This window comes from Lithobates pipiens, unplaced genomic scaffold, assembly GCF_037356315.1.
Source record: "Lithobates pipiens isolate NorthernLeopardFrog02 unplaced genomic scaffold, aLitPip1_a1.2 Scaffold_30, whole genome shotgun sequence".
NCBI classification, from domain to species: domain Eukaryota; kingdom Metazoa; phylum Chordata; class Amphibia; order Anura; family Ranidae; genus Lithobates; species Lithobates pipiens.
The window spans coordinates 10,952,499-10,970,102 of record NW_027507791.1 but is presented as its reverse complement, the minus strand read 5'-3'; the positions used below and the strand labels follow the sequence as shown (position 1 = coordinate 10,970,102).

General features: G+C 45.9%; 1 protein-coding gene and 2 non-coding genes across 6 annotated transcripts in view; 2 read left to right on the top strand and 1 right to left on the bottom strand.

Annotated features, from left to right (window-relative positions):
- Positions 1 to 5,437: 5,437 nt before the first annotated feature.
- TRNAI-AAU (transfer RNA isoleucine (anticodon AAU)) lies at positions 5,438 to 5,511 on the bottom strand. Its single transcript has one exon. It is a non-coding gene; the product is annotated as a tRNA-Ile (tRNA).
- Positions 5,512 to 9,101: 3,590 nt separating this feature from the next.
- TRNAK-CUU (transfer RNA lysine (anticodon CUU)) lies at positions 9,102 to 9,174 on the top strand. Its single transcript has one exon. It is a non-coding gene; the product is annotated as a tRNA-Lys (tRNA).
- A 225-nt stretch (positions 9,175 to 9,399) lies between these two features.
- Positions 9,400 to 17,604, top strand: part of MOK (MOK protein kinase) — an 87,162-nt gene continuing 78,957 nt past the window's right edge. For all 4 annotated transcript variants that reach the window (XM_077463696.1, XM_077463695.1, XM_077463697.1 and 1 more), the window contains exons 1-2: positions 9,400 to 9,621; positions 16,363 to 16,477. In XM_077463696.1, the coding sequence (XP_077319822.1) occupies positions 9,615 to 9,621; positions 16,363 to 16,477 (122 nt within the window). In that variant the 5' untranslated portion in view covers positions 9,400 to 9,614. The remainder of the gene's footprint in view (positions 9,622 to 16,362; positions 16,478 to 17,604) is intronic.

Genomic DNA, 17,604 nt, shown 5'->3' with positions numbered 1-17,604 from the left:
TGCATAGGCAGGATCACTCTTTCAAAATCATGGTATAATATTCATCTACAGGAAAAGGAAGGGATTGGACAAGGGCTACACCAAAAATTGCCCTCAATCACCAAAGGTGAAACGGACTATCACGGTACCCATTTACACAATAAGACATTAATAAAAATTGCATTTATTACAAAATATACAAAAATATGCAAAATCACAACAAGAACATCAAAGCAATTGTTGCAAAGATCAAAATGACAATACAATTAAAAATCCTTAATAAACACCACACGTACGTAGAGGCACATTGACGTTGGTATAGATGTGAACCTCAACTAGTTTCACGGCCAGGGCCGCTTCCTCAGGAGGCGTCAACCAAAACATCTAAAAAAAGATACAATGCAAAATTACAGCAACAAAAAAATCAGGAAAAATTACAATGCCAAAAACACATTAAAGCGGGAGTCCGCCTTTTTTTTTTTTTTAAAAGCCAGCAGCTACAAATACTGCAGCTGCTGACTTTTAAAATAATGACACTTACCCGCCCAGCTCGCCCGCGATGTCGGCACCCGAAGCCGATCTCTCAATCTTCTCTCGGGTGCTGCTGCCGCCATCTTGGGTATGGGAATCAGGAAGTGGAGCCTTTCGGCTTCATTTCCCGGTTCTCTACTGCGCATGCGCGAGTCGCGCTGCGCAATAAGGATGGTCCCTGCTGTCTCTGGGATCCGTATGTTTCCCAGCAGGCAGCGGGGGACCTTTGGAAAGGGGCGTTGATTCTGCGGAAAGGGGCGTACCTTCTGCAGAATCTACGCCGGAAGTGGGTGCAGATACCTGTACTGTACAGGTACCTGCACCCCCTCCCCCCTGAAAGGTGCCAATTGTGGCACCGGAGGGGGGGAGGGTTCCAATGAGCGGAAGGGCCACTTTAGGGTGGACCTCCGCTTTAAGTTGAACCAAGGCAACTCACCTTTAGAGGCCCACTGAGGCGACAAGCGGCAAAACTGAGACATCCAAAAGTGGGTGTTCCCCCTGGGGGTGGACACCCACTTTTGGGTGTCTCAGTTTTGCCACTTGTTGCCCCTGATTTTTTTGTTACTATAATTTTGCATTGTATCTTTTGTAGATGTCTTGGTTGATGCCTCCTGAGGAAGCGGCACTGGCTGCGAAACTACGTCAATGTGCCTCTACGTACCTGTGGGGGTTATTAAGGATTTTTAATTGTATTGTCATTTTGATCTTTGCAACAATTGCTTTGATGTTCTTGTTGTGATTTAGTATATTTCGTAATGAATGCTATTTTTATTAATGTCTTATTGTGTAATTGGGTACCGTGATAGTCCGTTTCACCTTTGGTGATTGAGGGCAATTTTTGGAGTAGCCCTTGTCCAATCCCTTCCTTTTTCTTATTATATCAATTTAGGATGATAGTACCCACTAATTTTTACCTAACCAATTTATTGAGGCAAAATCTCTAAATTCATCTACAGGACTTTTACTTATAAATTGATGAGCTGTGATTTATATTACATAAAGCAGGATCATTCTTGCAAAATCAAGGCATGATATTCACCTATGGGACTTTTACTTATAAAAAACGAAAGAACTGTGATGTATATCTTGTCTTGTAGGCAGTATCATGCTTGAAAAATCATGGCATGACATTTCTCTACTGGACTTTCACCTATAGTTTAACAGCTTCGCGCCCGCCCTATAGCCGAAAGACGGCTACAGAGCGGACGGTAACTGCCGGGAGGCCGTCCCTGGACGGCCTCCTGTTTACTTCCGCAATGCGTGCTCCCGCGAGCGCGCATCGGGGGAAGTTCTGTGCTGGCCATGTCCCTCGGACACAGCCAGTCTCAGATCGCTGTAAACGGACAATCACAGCGGCCGTTTACAGCGCGGTCAGCCTATCCAATGAGAGATGATCTCATATGTAAACATATGAGATCATCTCTCAGCGCCGCTCTCCCCCCTCACACAGACAGCGTGTGAGAAGGGACAGATGAACGGCTGCAGCGTCCGTAAGTAAAAAAAAGTGCCATCCTCCCCCAGTGCCATCCTCTCCCAGTGCCATCCTCTCCCAGTGCCATCCTCCCCCAGTGCCATCCTCCCCAGTGCTACCTGCCCCCAGTGCCACCTTTTAGTGCTATCTGTCCCCAGTGCCACCTGTTAGTGCTATCTGTCCCCAGTGCCACCTGTTGTCAGTGCCATTTTTCCCCAGTGCCATCTGTCATCAGTGCCATGTATAAGTGCCATCTGTCATCAGTGCCACGTGTCATAAGTGCCACATAGTGCCATCTGTCATCAGTGCCACATATTAGTGTCATCTGTCATCAGTGCCACGTATCAGTGCCATTTGTCATCAGTGCCACCTGCCAGTGTCACGTGCCATCTGTTGTCAGTGTCACGTGTCATCAATGCCACTTATCAGTGCCATCTGTCATCAGTGTCACACGTCATCGGTGCCACGTATTAGTGCCATCTGTCATCGGTGCCACGTATTAGTGCCACGTATTAGTGCCATCTGTCATCAGTGCCACATATTAGTGCCACGTGTCATCAGTACCACGTATAAGTGCCATCTGTCATCAGTGCCACATATTAGTGCCATCTGTCATCAGTGCCACGTATAAGTTTCATCAGTGCCACGTATCAGTGCCATCTGTCATCAGTGTCACGTGTCATTATCCTGGTGCTCCAGGGCCTTCAAAAGTGTAATAGGTAGTCAACAAGTTAGATGTGTAATTTATGCTCCTAGAACACGTGATGGCGCTCCCTGCATGTTGGGCCTCTCTATGTGGCCAGGCTGTGAAAAAGTCCCACACATGTGGTATTGTAATACTCAGGGGGAGTAGCAGAATTTTTTTGGGGTTGTCATTTGTGGTATACAAATGTGATGTGAGAGAAATAACCTATTACAATGACAATTTTGTGGAAAAAATAAAAAAATCTTAATTTTGCAAAGAATTGTGGGGAAAAAAAAGACAATATCAAAAAGCTCACCATGCCTCTTACTAAATACATTGGAATGTCTACTTTCCAAAATGGGGTAATTTGGGGGGTATTTGTACTTTCCTGACTTGTTTGGGTCGTAAGAAGTGAGATAGGCCACCAGTCCATCAGATGTGATCAATTTTGTATGATTCGCACCACAGCTTGTAGACTCTCTAACTTTCAAAAAGACCAAATAATATCCAAGAAATTTGGGTTATTTTTTACCAAAGATATGTAGCAGTATAAATTGTGGCCAAAATTTTTGAAGAAAAATTAATAATTTGTATAATTTTGTCACAGAAACCAAGAAATATGCGTTTTTTCTAAATTTTCGGTCTTTTTTCATTTATAGCGCAAAAAATAAAAACCCCAGAGGTGATCAAATACCACCAAAAGAAAGCTCTATTTGTGGGAAAAAAAGGCCCAAAAATTAATTTGGGTACAGTGTTGCACGACTGAGTAATTGTCATTCAAAGTGTGAGAACACCGAAAGCTGAAAATTGGTCTGGGTAGGAAGGGTGTTTAAGTGCCCAGTAAGCAAGTGGTTAAAGCGGAGGTCCACCCTAAAATGGACCTCCGCTAATCGGAATCCCCCCCCCCTCCGGCGCCACGATTGCCACCTTTCAGGGGGGAGGGGGGTGCAGTTACCTGGATAATCCAGGTAACTGCACCCACTTCCGGGATAGCTGTCTGCGGAAAGGGGCGTAGATTACGCCCCTTTCCGCAAGTGCCCGCCCCTTTGCGCAAGTGCCCCGCTGCCTGCTGGGAAACACACAGATCCCAGAGGCAGCGGGGACCGTCCTGATTGCGCCGCGCGCCTCGCGCATGCGCAGTAGGGAATCGGGAAATGAAGCCGAAAGGCTCCATTTCCTGATTCCCATACCCAAGATGGCGGCGGCAGCACCCGAGTGTCGATCTAGAGATCGGCTTCGGGTGCCGACATCGCGGGCGCGCTGGACAGGTAAGTGTCACTATTTTAAAAGTCAGCAGCTGCAGTATTTGTAGCTGCTGACTTTTTAAAAAAAAAAAACGCGGAGTCCCGGCGGACTCCCGCTTTAAAGAGAAAGTAAACCCTGATGAATTTACTTCCTCTTTGTTTCCCTGCAAAGGTAAAGCATAATGGGCTACTATGCATCGCATAGTAGCCCATTATGTGTCACTTACCTGACACAGGAGCCAGCGATGTCACCTCGGTCCCCTCTTCCACGGAGCATCCATCTTCTTTCCGGGTATCGCGGCTCCGGCGCTGTGATTGGCCAGAGCCACGATGGCGTCACTCCCGCACATGCGCATGGGAGCTGCCACTAACGGCATATCACAGTTAGCAGCGGCATGTTCAATGTGCCTGCACGCCACTGTCTACAGAGCACGCGTGCCTGTCTTTTTGGAAATATCTCCTAAACCGTGTAGGTTTAGGAGATATTTCTTGCACCTACAGGTAAGCCTTAATCTAGGCTTACCTGTAGGTCAAAGTGGTATGTAAGGGTTTACAACCACTTCAATGTGCTGTGATTTATATTGTATAGGCGGGATGATGATCACTCTTGCAAAATCATGGCATGATATTCATCTACAGGACTTTTAACTTATAAATTGAGGAGCTGTGATTTATATTACATAAAGCAGGATCATTCTTGGAAAATCAAGGCATTGCATTTATCTGCTGGACTTTTACTTACAAATTAAAGCGGGAGTCCGCCGGGAGTTCCGCCGTTTTTTTTTTTTAAAAAGCCAGCAGCTACAAATACTGCAGCTGCTGACTTTTAAAATAGTGGCACTTACCTGTCCAGCGCGCCCGCGATGTCGGCACCCGAAGCCGATCTCTCAATCGTCTCTCGGGTGCTGCCGCCGCCATTTTGGGTATGGGAATCAGGAAGTGGAGCCTTTCGGCTTTATTTCCCGGTTCCCTACTGCGCATGCGCGAGTCGCGCTGCGCAATAAGGATGGTCCCCGCTGTCTCTGGGATCCGTGTGTTTCCCAGCAGGCAGCGGGGGACTTTCGGAAAGGGGCGTAGATTCTGCGGAAAGGGGCGTACCTTCTGCAGAATCTACGCCAGAAGTGGGTGCAGATACCTGTACTGTACAGGTACCTGCACCCCCCTCCCCCCTGAAAGGTGCCAATTGTGGCGCCAGAGGGGGGGAGGATTCCAATGAGCGGAAGGTCCACTTTAGGGTGCTAAAGAGCTGTGATTTTTATCACATAGGCAGCAGGATCATCTGTACTAGCACTTGTGATGACAGGATGGATCATAATATGTCCTCAGGATCTTTTTACACAGTTCTTAAAAATGATGAACATTCAAGTAGAGCGAATATTACATAAAAAAAGAAGTCATCCTTATACATAAAGAAAAAGATCATCTAGATTGTAAAGCATAGAATTAAATGTGACCTAAAATCAACAGAATAAATGTAGCGGTGGTCGGAAGGAGCACTTTTGTCTATAATGTGGAGGGAAAAAGAAGTGGCCCGTACGGGGATCGAACCCGCGACCTTGGCGTTATTAGCACCACGCTCTAACCAACTGAGCTAACCGGCCGTGCTGATGATTGGGAGCACATTGAAGCAGCACATTGAAGCAGCACATTGAAGCAGCGCATTGAAGCAGCGCATTGAAGTAACTGAAGATAAGAGATACAGTATAGTAAGAGATATAGTGACAGCTCATAGCTGAAGGATACAATGTATAGGCAGCAACTGATCACTGTGCTGAAGCTTGATGAAGATCACTTATTAACCAATTCAGCTCCAGAAGGTTTTACCCCCCCCCCCTTCCTGACCAGGCCATTTTTTGCGATACGGAACTGTGTTATTTTAACTGACAATTGCGCAATCGCGTGAGGCTGTACCCAAATGAGATTGATGTCCTTTTTATACAACAATTAGAGATTTCTATTTGTGGTATTTGATCACCTCTGCGCTTTTTATTTTTTGCGCTATAAACAAACTTGACGGCCAATTTTAAATTGGGAGTAAACCCGCTGACATTTTTTTTTTTTTAGACCTGCAAGGAAAAAGGCATAATGAGCTAGTATACTTACCTTAGAACGAGCCCCCGACATCTCGCCAGATCCACGCCAAGGGAGCTGAAATGTTCCCTCGGAGTGTCTTCTGGGTATCACGGCTCCGGTGCTGTGAGTGGCCGGAGCCACAATATCTTCACTCCGTCACTATTGTCTTTCCGGCAAAGTCCGGCATTTGCCGGACATTCAGCCGAAAATCTCCTGTGCACATGTGCCGCTGCAGTCAGCGGCTCATTGCGAGGGGAATATACCATACAGGTTTAGGAGATATTTTTTTTACCTACAGGTAAGCCTTACCTGTAGGTAAAAGTAAAAAAAAACACTATACAACCGCTTTAAAAAAAAAAATTATATTTTTTATAGGGCTGTGGAAATTAACCACTTGGGATCCGCGCTATTGTCGAATGACGGCATTAGCGCGGACCTAGATTGCCGGGACGACGTCTATTGACGTCGTCCCGGTTACGAGCGGCCTGCGCGCCCCCTGAGGGGCACGCGCGGCGCGCTCTGTGATCGGCGAGTGCGTGAGACTCGCCTGATCACCGATCCGTGTAAGGGGTCGATCCCGACCCCTTATCACGTGATCAGCTGTCAGCCAATGACAGCTGATCATGTGATAAAACGGAGCCGGTAATCGGCTAGTATTCCTCCTCGCGCTGACAGCGCGAGGAGAAAAAAAAAAAAACGATCGCCGGCGGCCGTGTTCGGGACATCAGTCCCGATCACGGCCAGCAATTCAAGCGGACACCTGCCCCCTGCCAGTGCCCACCTGCCACCCGCAGTGCCATCCTGAAATAAAGTAAGTGCCCCCCTGTCAGTGCCACCCAGCAGTGCCCATAGTGCCCACAGTGCCACCCAGCAGTGCCCAGTGCCACCCAGCAGTGCCCACAGTGCCACCCACAGTGCCACCCAGCAGTGCCACCCACAGTGCCACCCAAAATCTGCCTCAAAGGTGCTGCACCCCAGTGCCGCCCATCAGTGCCCAGCAGTGCCGCCCATCAGTGCCCAGCAGTGCCGCCCATCAGTGCCCAGCAGTGCCACCTATCAGAGCCACCTATCAGTGCCCATCAGTCCCATCTATCTGTGGTACCTATCAGTGCCCATCCGTGCCACCCATCCGTGCCACTTATCCGTGCCACCCATCCGTGCCATCTTATCTGTGCCCATCTTTGCCCATCAGTGCCGCCTTATCTGTGCCCATCGGTGCCGCCTTATCTGTGCCTATTAGTGCCGCCTTAACTATGCCTATCAGTGCCCACAAGTGCAGCCTATCAGTGCCCACCAATGCAGCCCATCAGTGCCCACCAATGCAGCCTATCAGTGCCGCCTAATCAGCGCACTTCAATGAAGGAGAAAAATGACCCGTTTGCAAAATTTTATAACAAACTATTAAAACATGATTTTTTTTTTTTTTTTTGCATCTTTTTTTGTTTGTTTAGCAAAAAATAAAACTCCCAGCTGTAACTAAATACCACCAAAAGAAAGCTCTATTTGTGGGAAAAAAATGATAAAAATTTCATTTGGGTACAGTGTTGTATGACCGCGTAATTGTCACTCAAAGTGCATCAGCGCTGAAAGCTGAAAATTGGTCTGGGACTGAGGGGGGTTTAAGTGCCCAGTAAGCAAGTGGTTAAAGATTAATTTTTTTGATGGATAAAAAATTCTTTTGATCGGTACTCACCTCTCCGCCGGCTTCCGGGTCTTCAGGGAGCTCCGTCTGAGATCCTGTGACGTCACGGACATCGACGTCACTGGACTCCTCCCCTCTTCCCCAAGTACCTCCATCTGCTAACAAAGGGAAGGGGGAGGAGTCAGGTGACGTTGAAGTTCTGATTAAACGTAACGCGTACGGAGAGCTACGCATGACGTCACCCGCTGCTGCCCTACAGAACTCACACGATTGTCGGTTTTACATGCTGTGTTTTTATCATCTTTATGTGAGTAGTTTGTGTTTGAACACAAAAATGAAATCTTATACTTAAGCGGTGAGCACTTAGATCTTTTCTTTCTACTCATGACCTGGCGTCCTTGCTGAGATCTAAGGAGAAGTGAGAGAAGTTTATGGTCCGTGTTAACCCTTTTGATACCCGCTTGCATGACCACCTGTTTGCACAGGGGTCCATGCCATAAGGTGAGAATGATTAGTTAGACTGGAGGTGGAGGGATTGTCACGCTACTGTGGGAAAAAAAGACTTACGTCAGTGCTACAGTTTGAATTTAAAACGTATTTGTGTGAACTGTGAAGTTAAGTCATGGATTGTGGAAACGAACTAGTGTCGGGTGATTGTATATAGTGTATACCACATTTACCACTGACTAATGCAGAGTTGCAATGCAAAGAGATCAGCTAAAAGTAGTTGGATCTGTATGTGCGTTATAAGTAATCGAAATTAGTTGATTAATTGATTTTAAAAAAAATCTATTAATCGAACACAAAATTTTTAATCAGTAACAGCCCTACTTTTTTACTTTTTGCTATAAAATATATCCAAAAAAAATTTGAAAAAATCGAATTTCTTCATAAATTTGCGGTGGCGGCGGCTGGGAGGATTGTTTGCCGCCCTCCCGAAAAAACGGAGCACCACCAGCCACCACTGCTAGTTATTATACAGGTTTTATATAGTGCCAACAGTTTGCGCAGATCTATGACAGATCATTGTAACCCACACCTTTATGTTATGTACCTATCTGTACGTGATTTTCAATAAACTCAACTGTTTAAAAAAAAAGTTTGTATAGTAATGATTGTAGGCTCTGACGAGCAGGGCCCTCTGATTCCCCCCTGTATTGAATTGTATTGTGATTGTCCTGTCTGCCCTAATGTTGTAAAGCGATGCGTAAAGTGTCGGCGCTATATAAATCCTGTATAATAATAAATAAATTATTTTTAAATGTTAAAAAAAAATTGCAAACATCAGCATTCTATTTTCAGCAACTGTCATTTTCAAATTGAATCGGACATAACTGAATATAACTGTCACTGCTTTGAAAATAAGAAACCTGGCTTTATATATTGAACCTAATGTACATTATAATTCTAGACAAACACATCAGAAGCTATTGTATGTTACAGCATCTTCTACAGAACAAATGGGGATCCACATGTGCCCGGCTAGCTCAGTCGGTAGAGCATGAGACTCTTAATCTCAGGGTCGTGGGTTCGAGCCCCACGTTGGGCGTAAAAGCTTTTATTTTTTTTCATTAATTTTGTTTTTCCTTCAAACCGCTACGATATCACACACGGCCGGATCTCAGTGTCAATCTACACATACAGCGCAGTGGTGATTTATATTATTCCTCCTATACTGTACAATTGTGTTCTATCATCTCCCGGGGAATACACGCCAATGACTGAGAGGTAAGTGGGCGGGGCCGGCGGCGCTCTGACGTCGGTAGCACGTAGGTCCCGCCCTCTGGTGTCCTGGTGACAGGCGGTGGAGGCCTAGGTGTCAGAGTTGCCAGCGGTTGCCTAGGAGACGGCGATACAACATGGCAGCCTTGTGCTCTCCAGGACTGTGCCCGGGACCCTGAGGGCGAGGAGGGAGCGATGCCAGAGCCAGCCAGCCCCCCCGACACCAGTCAGCTGTGAGGAGAGGCTCCGTGTGGTGCCGGTGACACCATGAATAGTGAGTGGAGGAGGGGAGGCTGTGTGTGCCGTACATAGGAGTCATTGTTATTATTTACCTGTATACAGTGTCATTGTGTATATATATAATATATATATATATATATATATATATATATATATATATATATATACACATATACACACACACGCAATATATATGTAATAGTGTGTTTGTATATATATATATATATATATATATATATATATATATACACACACACTCACCGGCCCCTTGCTAGTACCGGGTTGGACCCCCTTTTGCCTTCAGTCTTGGTGGAAGAAATTCTACAAGGTGTTGGAAACCTTCCTCAGACATTTTGGTCCATAGTGACCTGATAACATCACGCAGTTGGTGCAGATTTGTCGGCTGCACATCCATGACTGCAATCTCCCATTCCACCACATCCCAAAGGTGCTCTATTGCAGCGCTTCTCAACCTCAGTCCTCAAGTACCCCCAACGGGCCATGTTTTCAGGTTTTCCTTTACTTTGCACAAGCCGCTTTAAAGTGGTTGTAAACCCTATTTTTTTTTTTTTACAACCTTAAGCTACAGGTAAGGCTTACCTGTAGCTACTCAGAGGATATCTCCTAAACCTTAACGGTTTAGGAGACATCCCCTGTCCCCTGCATGTGCCAATGTCATTGGCGCCTGTACACTGGGGAAAACTGAAGCAATGGCACCTATGTGCCCTTGCTGCAGTATCTGTGCTGTTACCGGCAGCTCCCACATGCATTTGCGCAGGAGTGACGTCATTGCGGCTCCACCCAAACACAGCGCCGGAGCCGCGATACCCAGAAGTAACTCCGGGACAACACGTTGGTGGCCGCATGGGGAGATGAGGACCGCTGTGGGGGCTTCGATCTGAGGTAAGTACATACTAGCTCATTATGCCTTTTTCTTGCAGGGGGTTTTTTTTTCTTGCTTTTTTTTTTTAAAGGGTTTAATTCTTCTTTAAATGTCATGGTATTGACAAGAGCTATTTTATCTAAGGGAAGTTCCCAAAACATGGCCGTTTGGGGGTACTTGAGGACTGAGGTTGAGAACCACTGTTCTATTGGATGAGATGTGGTGAGTGTGGAGGCCATTGCAGGACAGGGACCTCATTGTCCAGTGATGAGATGATTGGAGCTTTGTGACATGGTGCATTATCCTGCTGGAAGGAGCCATCAGAAGATGGAGACACTGTAGTCATAAAGGGACGGACATGGTCACCAACAATACTCAGGTAGGCTGTGGGGTTTAAACGATACTCAATTGGTGCCCAAAGTGTGCCAAGAAAATACCCCCCATACCATTTCATCACCACCAGCCTGAACCGGTGATACAAGGCAGGATGGATCCATGCTTTCATGTTGTTTACACCAAATTCTGACCCCACCATCTGAATGTCGCAGCTGAAATCCAGACTCATCAGACCAGGAAACATTTTTCCAATCTTCTATTGTCCAGTTTTGGTGATCCTGTGTGAATTGTAGCCTCAGTTTCCTGTTCTTAGCTGTCAGGAGTGGCACCCGGTGTGGTCTTCTGCTGCTGTAGCCCATCTTCTTCAAGGTTGGATGTGTTGTGTGTTCAGGGATGTTATTCTGCATACCTTAGCCTTAGATGTAACAAGAGGTTATTTGAGTTATGCCCTGTACACATGATAGGATTTTTCGACAACAAAATCCATGTGATTTTTTTTCGGACAGATGTTGGCTCAAACTTGTCTTGCATACCCACGGTCACACACAGTTGGTCAGAAATTCACAACACATACGACGAGCCAAGAAAAATTTAAGTTCAATAGCCAGTGCTGCTCTTCTGCTTGATTCCGAGCATGCGTGGCAATTTGTGCGTTCGGAATTGTGTACACACGATCGGAATTTCCGACAACGGATTTTGTTGTTGGAAAATTTGAGAACCAGCTCTCAAATTTTGTGTGATGGAAATTCCTATGGAAAATGTTTGATGGAGCCTACACACGGTCAGAATTTCCGACAACATGGTCCTATCACACATTTTCCATCGGAAAATCCTATCGTATGTACGGGGCATTACTGTTGTCTTTCTATCAACTGGAACACTATCCAGCTATCATTCTCCTCTGATCTCTGACATCAACAAGGCATTTTCCTCCACACAACTGCCGTCCACTGGATATTTTCTCTTTTTCCCACCATTCTCTGTAAACCCGGGAGATGGTTGGGCAGGAAAAACCCCAGTAGCAGTTTGTGCCCCATGTTGGGCGACTGAATGTTTTGTATGTTTATTTCTTTTATCAAACTGCTATGATATCAAATCAATGTTAATTAGTCACATTTAACTTTATGAAATGTCTTCACTATTACAGATCCACCCCAGTTAAATCTGACTACCTACTACTACGACTATAAGATGTCATGTTCCCCATTCAGCTGTTATCATTGGGTGACAATGTAGTAGGTAAATAACCAATGTACCATCGGTGGGACAGGTTAGAAAAGCTCCCCCCATAGCTGTCCTATGTCCTGTACAAGTGGAAGTAGTTTCTCCCTTCCATGTCTGACTACTTTGGTAGAATTAACTACATTGGTGGAACCACTCTGTACCACCAATGGTCATAAACCATCATGTAACTCTGGGTGTGGGACACACTTGTGGTTGCCATGATTTTTTGGGAAGGATACTGGCTTTGTGATTAGTTTTCTAATGTAATAACATTGGAAACAATTATCCAGTCAGATTCAATGCTGGGCAGGTGGCATCGCTAGGCAAGCCCAACCTATGCCAACTGTTATGCAGTGCTTGGTGCCCGAGGTGGTCTATGATCGTTAGTTTCCCATCCAGGTAATATCATTGGGTGATAATCTCATGTCTATGTAGTGCCGGGCTCCTGAAGAGCACGCGCTATGTTTTTGTCAATTTAAATGTTCCTAAGACCATAGTTGTGTTTTAGGGTTAATTGCAGTAAATTATGGTTCAGTATCAGTTTGGCTGGACTGTACTATGTTCTGCCTAGCCATAGGAGTGGGTGTCACCTTTGGCAGGCATTGGAACGCAGTCTGGTTGGACGCATTGGGTACCAATCTCTCTCTCTGAGCCAATCAGTGGGTGCGTTGTCTCGCTGTGTATTCCGGGAGAGGGTACTTAAGGTGCCGAGGTCACGTGATTCGAGGTTTCGGTCCAGAAGTATGTTCTGACTTCCTGGTCCTCCTGACCAGCCCTCAGAGGCCCTCATGGCCTGGGGTGCGGATCCAACCGATTCCGAATCTCAGGGCTGGCTAGCCCGAGGCACAGTAACTGGAAGGAGGGTTCCAAGGTGGTCCGGTGCCGTCTCGGGTTTGGAGAGGCCCAGCAACTGAAAATGCAACCAGGGGAGGACTCTTCAGAAGAGGATCATGCACGAGGCTGGCTGCTCGGTAGGAGCCTGGAAGCTAAGCGGGAAAGGACACCAAGTGAATCCGCATTCTTACGGTATCGCCGGACCGGCTGCAAGATACTGGTACCGTAAGAGAGTTCCTAATTTCAATCTTCAGTTACAACTAAGTTTCTGTGAGAGACTTTCTGTTCTATTCTAAAGTTCTACAACCAAGTCTGTGGCAGAGACTTTCCTATACTTAAATCACCTGTCGGTTGCTAAATTCGCTAAAAGGGATCCATCCGATAGTTGAAATATCCAATTGTGAATGGCTATTCCCTGAATTACCTAGAGAGAGACATTTCAAGTGTCAGCAGTTCCAAAAGTACCTGAGCTTTACTACCCATACCCTCTATTCCCTACTGAGAGACTGAGTTCTGTTTAACGTTTTGCAAATAAAAATTCCTAAAGGGATTCAAGTGTCGGTCTCTACAGTTTATTGGGCCATCAACCTTGGGAAACCCCTAGATGAGAACGAGGTGGAGAAGGTAACGGTAAGCCCAGAAAATCCAGACGCTCCTTCGGGGGTCTGTGCTACACGGAGATCTGGTGGACCATCAGTAAGACAGGTCAGAAAAGCTTTTCTAATAGCTCTTGTCCCTTACCGTATGACAAGTGGCAGTACACTCCCCCCCCCCCCCCCCACCTGACTACATTGGTAGAACTGTGAACGTTTACTTAACTAGCCCATTTCATCACCAATGGTCAATAAGCATGCATCTTTTATTATAGGACACACTTGAGGTTGCCACCTTTTCTTGGACAGTATGCCAGCTTTGTTGTCTCTGTTTCCAATGTTATTAATAGAAAAATGTAATTTTTCCCAGCCAGTCAGTTTAAATATCGACTTTGGATCAGTGGTGGTGTGTCCATTAAGGGCACACGGGCGCCACCCCTTCTCTCCAGCCACCCCCCCTCTATGTATCATGGATAAATTCATGCATGTATCCATGGCTGCCACTGGTACCCCCTATTAAGGCATCTGGCCCCTTTTCGGACACCAAGCGCCTGAATTACACCGGCAGGGTGTGTGTTTTTTTTTTAACTACCTGATTAGAGTCATAGGCTCTGATGGGCTTTAAAAAAAGGTGGACTCGTGGCTCAGAGCATTGCGTTAGGAGTCCACCCAGATTTGTTAGAAAAGCAATTTCAATATTTGCTTTGCTAACGCCTCTCAACCAATCAGGAGGCACGGGTCTTATACCCATCACCTGATTGGCTGAAGGCACAAGTGATCCCATTGGCGACCTAGCAGTAGGCAAGAAGAGATGCACGGAGGACACAGGAGCCACCGCATGACCCGCACTACCTGTCCCACAGCTCGCCTCTGACCCCCCACCACGATTGGTTAAGTGACAGTCAGACAGCTCTCCGCTGTCCGAATACACAGATCAGCGCTGACGCAGCTGATTAATGAGAGGTTTCTAGTGTGTCCTAGTACAAATATCCCCCCAGCTCAACCCCCCCCCCCCCCCATCGCAAATCCCCCCCCACCCCCTGGGTAGAGTGGTAAAGAGGAGGAGAAAGCCAGGAGTAGGTGGGGGTTGTGCTGTCTCTCTCCTGTCTGTACACAGGACTTAACACAGGTTTGCTGAAGTTGGACTATACAGGATTTGATTACTACCTCCACCCATAGTTTTTGCTGCGGAGACAGGAGCAGTCTGAGGAAAAGAATGGTGGGCGGGTAATCAAATCCTGTATAGTCCAATCTGAGCGGTCTTGTGTTAACCCCCCTGTACAGACAGGAGGGAGAAAGCACAGCCCACACCTCCTCCCAGGCTCCCTCTGCTACTATGTGTAGTACTGTTGGCAATCCAGAATGGTGTGCAGGCAGCACGTCAATGGTTGGTAGGACGTGGGAGGGTGACCGGCACAACTTTCTGGGTTAGACAACAGATAGCAGCAGATAGAGTGAGGAGGAGGAGCAGGCTGTGCTCTCTCCCTCCTGTCTGTACATGGGAGTTAACACAGGAATGCTCGGATGGGAGTATACAGACTGTTTTTTGTCCTTTTGCCACGACACCCCTGAGGACACTGTACAGCACCCCAATTGAGAAACGCCGGTTTATACCATTGGGATATGGTGATGTGCAGTTAGGAAAAGTAAAGCCGGCTGCATTGTTTTGAAGGCGTGACCCACACAAATGTGTGTAAATAAAAAAATAAAAAAAAGAAAAGAAAAAAAAAAGGGCCCATAGTTTTGTGCTTCCTGTATCTTGTGAAATGTGCAAAAGATTATTGCAAGGCATACAAAAATGCTGTGCAGTCTTCCTTGCACCCCATCCGAAACATGTCTATTGTGGCAGAACGAGTCCTTGCCACTGTGTAAAATGGCAGTCTAGCCTAGAATTTCTAGAAAACAAGCACAAGTTACTTCTGCCTTAGACCGGAAGTGATGTCATGACGCTGCTCTGGTCCTCCAAGGCCATAGAGGCAATCAGAGCTGATCTGGTTTCTGTTAGTCTCTGTAACCAGCCAGCCGCACTGTCAGATCGTTTCTCGGGTGCGCTGGTAAATACGGGAAGCCTGAGAAATGCTGGTGAGCGGTGGGCCACCCCCGCCCGACACGTCGGAAAGTGATCCAGAGGCTAATGAGCCACTCGGGCCGCTTTCTTGAGAAAGCCAGCTGAAAAAAAAAAGATACTGGGGTTGTGGCTGATAGCTTCAGCCATAACCCCGTTAAACCATGTGAAAACCACAACCTATGTAAATGTAAGTATTGTGGTTGGCAAGTGGTCATATTTGCAACTTTGCAAGCTTGACCAAGTCAGATTTATCATTTAGTGTGGAATTTTTATTTTGCCGTGCTGGACTTTGTTTTACTCGGCTTCTTCTACTTAGTATTTTGACTTTAGTTCCATTAAAGCATTTGTCACCCCAACACTTCATATTCCTGATATGTGTCTGCTGTACCATGTACTTGTATGAGAAAGTATCCTGCTCTATTTGTATTGCTTCCCATGTGTGAAATCCCTGCTGTTCCTGCCAGTCCCTCTGTTTTCCTATTAAAAACTGACCACACTAAGCAGGAGCACACAGTGGTGAGTTCTCTAGCTGTGCTGGGAACTCAGCCTGCTCTCCTCCAATGACTTGTTCATTGTACTGCTGCTGCTTCTCCTCCCCCCAGCTCTTATGCAGCTAAGAACAGAGGGAATGTGATCACTTATAAAAAAAAGATATATATATATATATATATAATATAATTATAATTTTTTTTATATATATTTATACATAAATGTTTTGCCTTTCATTGCTGTTTTACAAGGTGAATACGCACATCAGTATTCTCATGTATAGTTATGAATTAGTAAAAAAAAATTAAAATAAATCACAGCTTTTTATTTTTTTGTGTTTTATTCCAGAATATAAGACAATCAATAAAATAGGTGAAGGGACCTTTTCGGAAGTGGTCAAAGCCCAAAGTTTAAAAGATGGAAACTACTACGCGTGTAAGAAGATGAAGCAACTTTTCAAAAGGTACGCTGGCTTGGTGGATTATTGTCATGTTCAGGAGTGTATCTAAACTCTATCTGTACCAAATACAGGAAGGCATTGGGCCCAGAAGTCTCCTATAGAATAGAGTGACCGGGCATTTCTAATTTCCGGGGACCGTCTCTAATTTTAGGGGACTGTCCCCAGGAAAAAGAGTCCTTCATTTCATTGTGACGTGAAAGGAAAATGATAAATGGTTTTCAAAATTTTCCTTTCAAATAAATATGTGAAAAGTGTGGGGTACATTTGTATTCAGCCTCCCAGAATCAATACTTTGTAGAACCGCCCTTCACTGCAATTACAGCTGCAAGTCTTTTTTGGGGATGTCTCTACCAGCTTTGTACATCTAGATAGTGACATCATTGCCCATTCTTCTTAGCAAAATATCTCAAGCTCTGTCAGATTGGATGGAGAGCGTCTGTGAACGGCAATTGTTAAGTCTTGCCACAGATTCTCAATTGGATTTAGGTCTGGACTTTGACTGGACCATTCTAACACATGAATATGCTTTGATCTAATCCATTCCATTGTAGCTCTGGCTGTATGTTTAGGGTCGTTGTCCTGCTGGAAGGTGAACCTCCACCCCAGTCTTTTGCAGACTCTAACACAGTTTCTTCCAAGATTGGCCTGTATTTGGCTCCGTCCATCTTCCCATCAACTCTGACCAGCTTCCCTGTCCCTGCTGAAGAAAAGCATCCCCACAACATGATGCTGCCACCACCATGTTTCACAGTGGGAATGGTGTGTTTAGGGTGGTGTGCAGTGTTAGTTTTCCAACACACATAGCATTTTTTGCGTTTAGGCCAAAAAGTTCAATTTTAGTTCCATCTGACCAGAGCACCTTCTTCCACATGTTTGCTGTGTCCCCCACATGGCTTCTCACAAACTGCAAACAGGACTCCTTATGGCTTTTTTTCATCAATGGCTTTCTTCTTGACACTTTTCCATAAATGCCAGATTTGTCGAGTTAAGCCCTGAACACACGGGCCGTGTAAATGTTGGTCTGTCCGGCAGCCGACTGACTCAGCTCTCAGTGCTCTCAGCCAATGGCAGACAGCCATAGTGTTCTGGCTGGGAAGGGTCCCCCTGTTAGAACACAACAGATCTGCGGG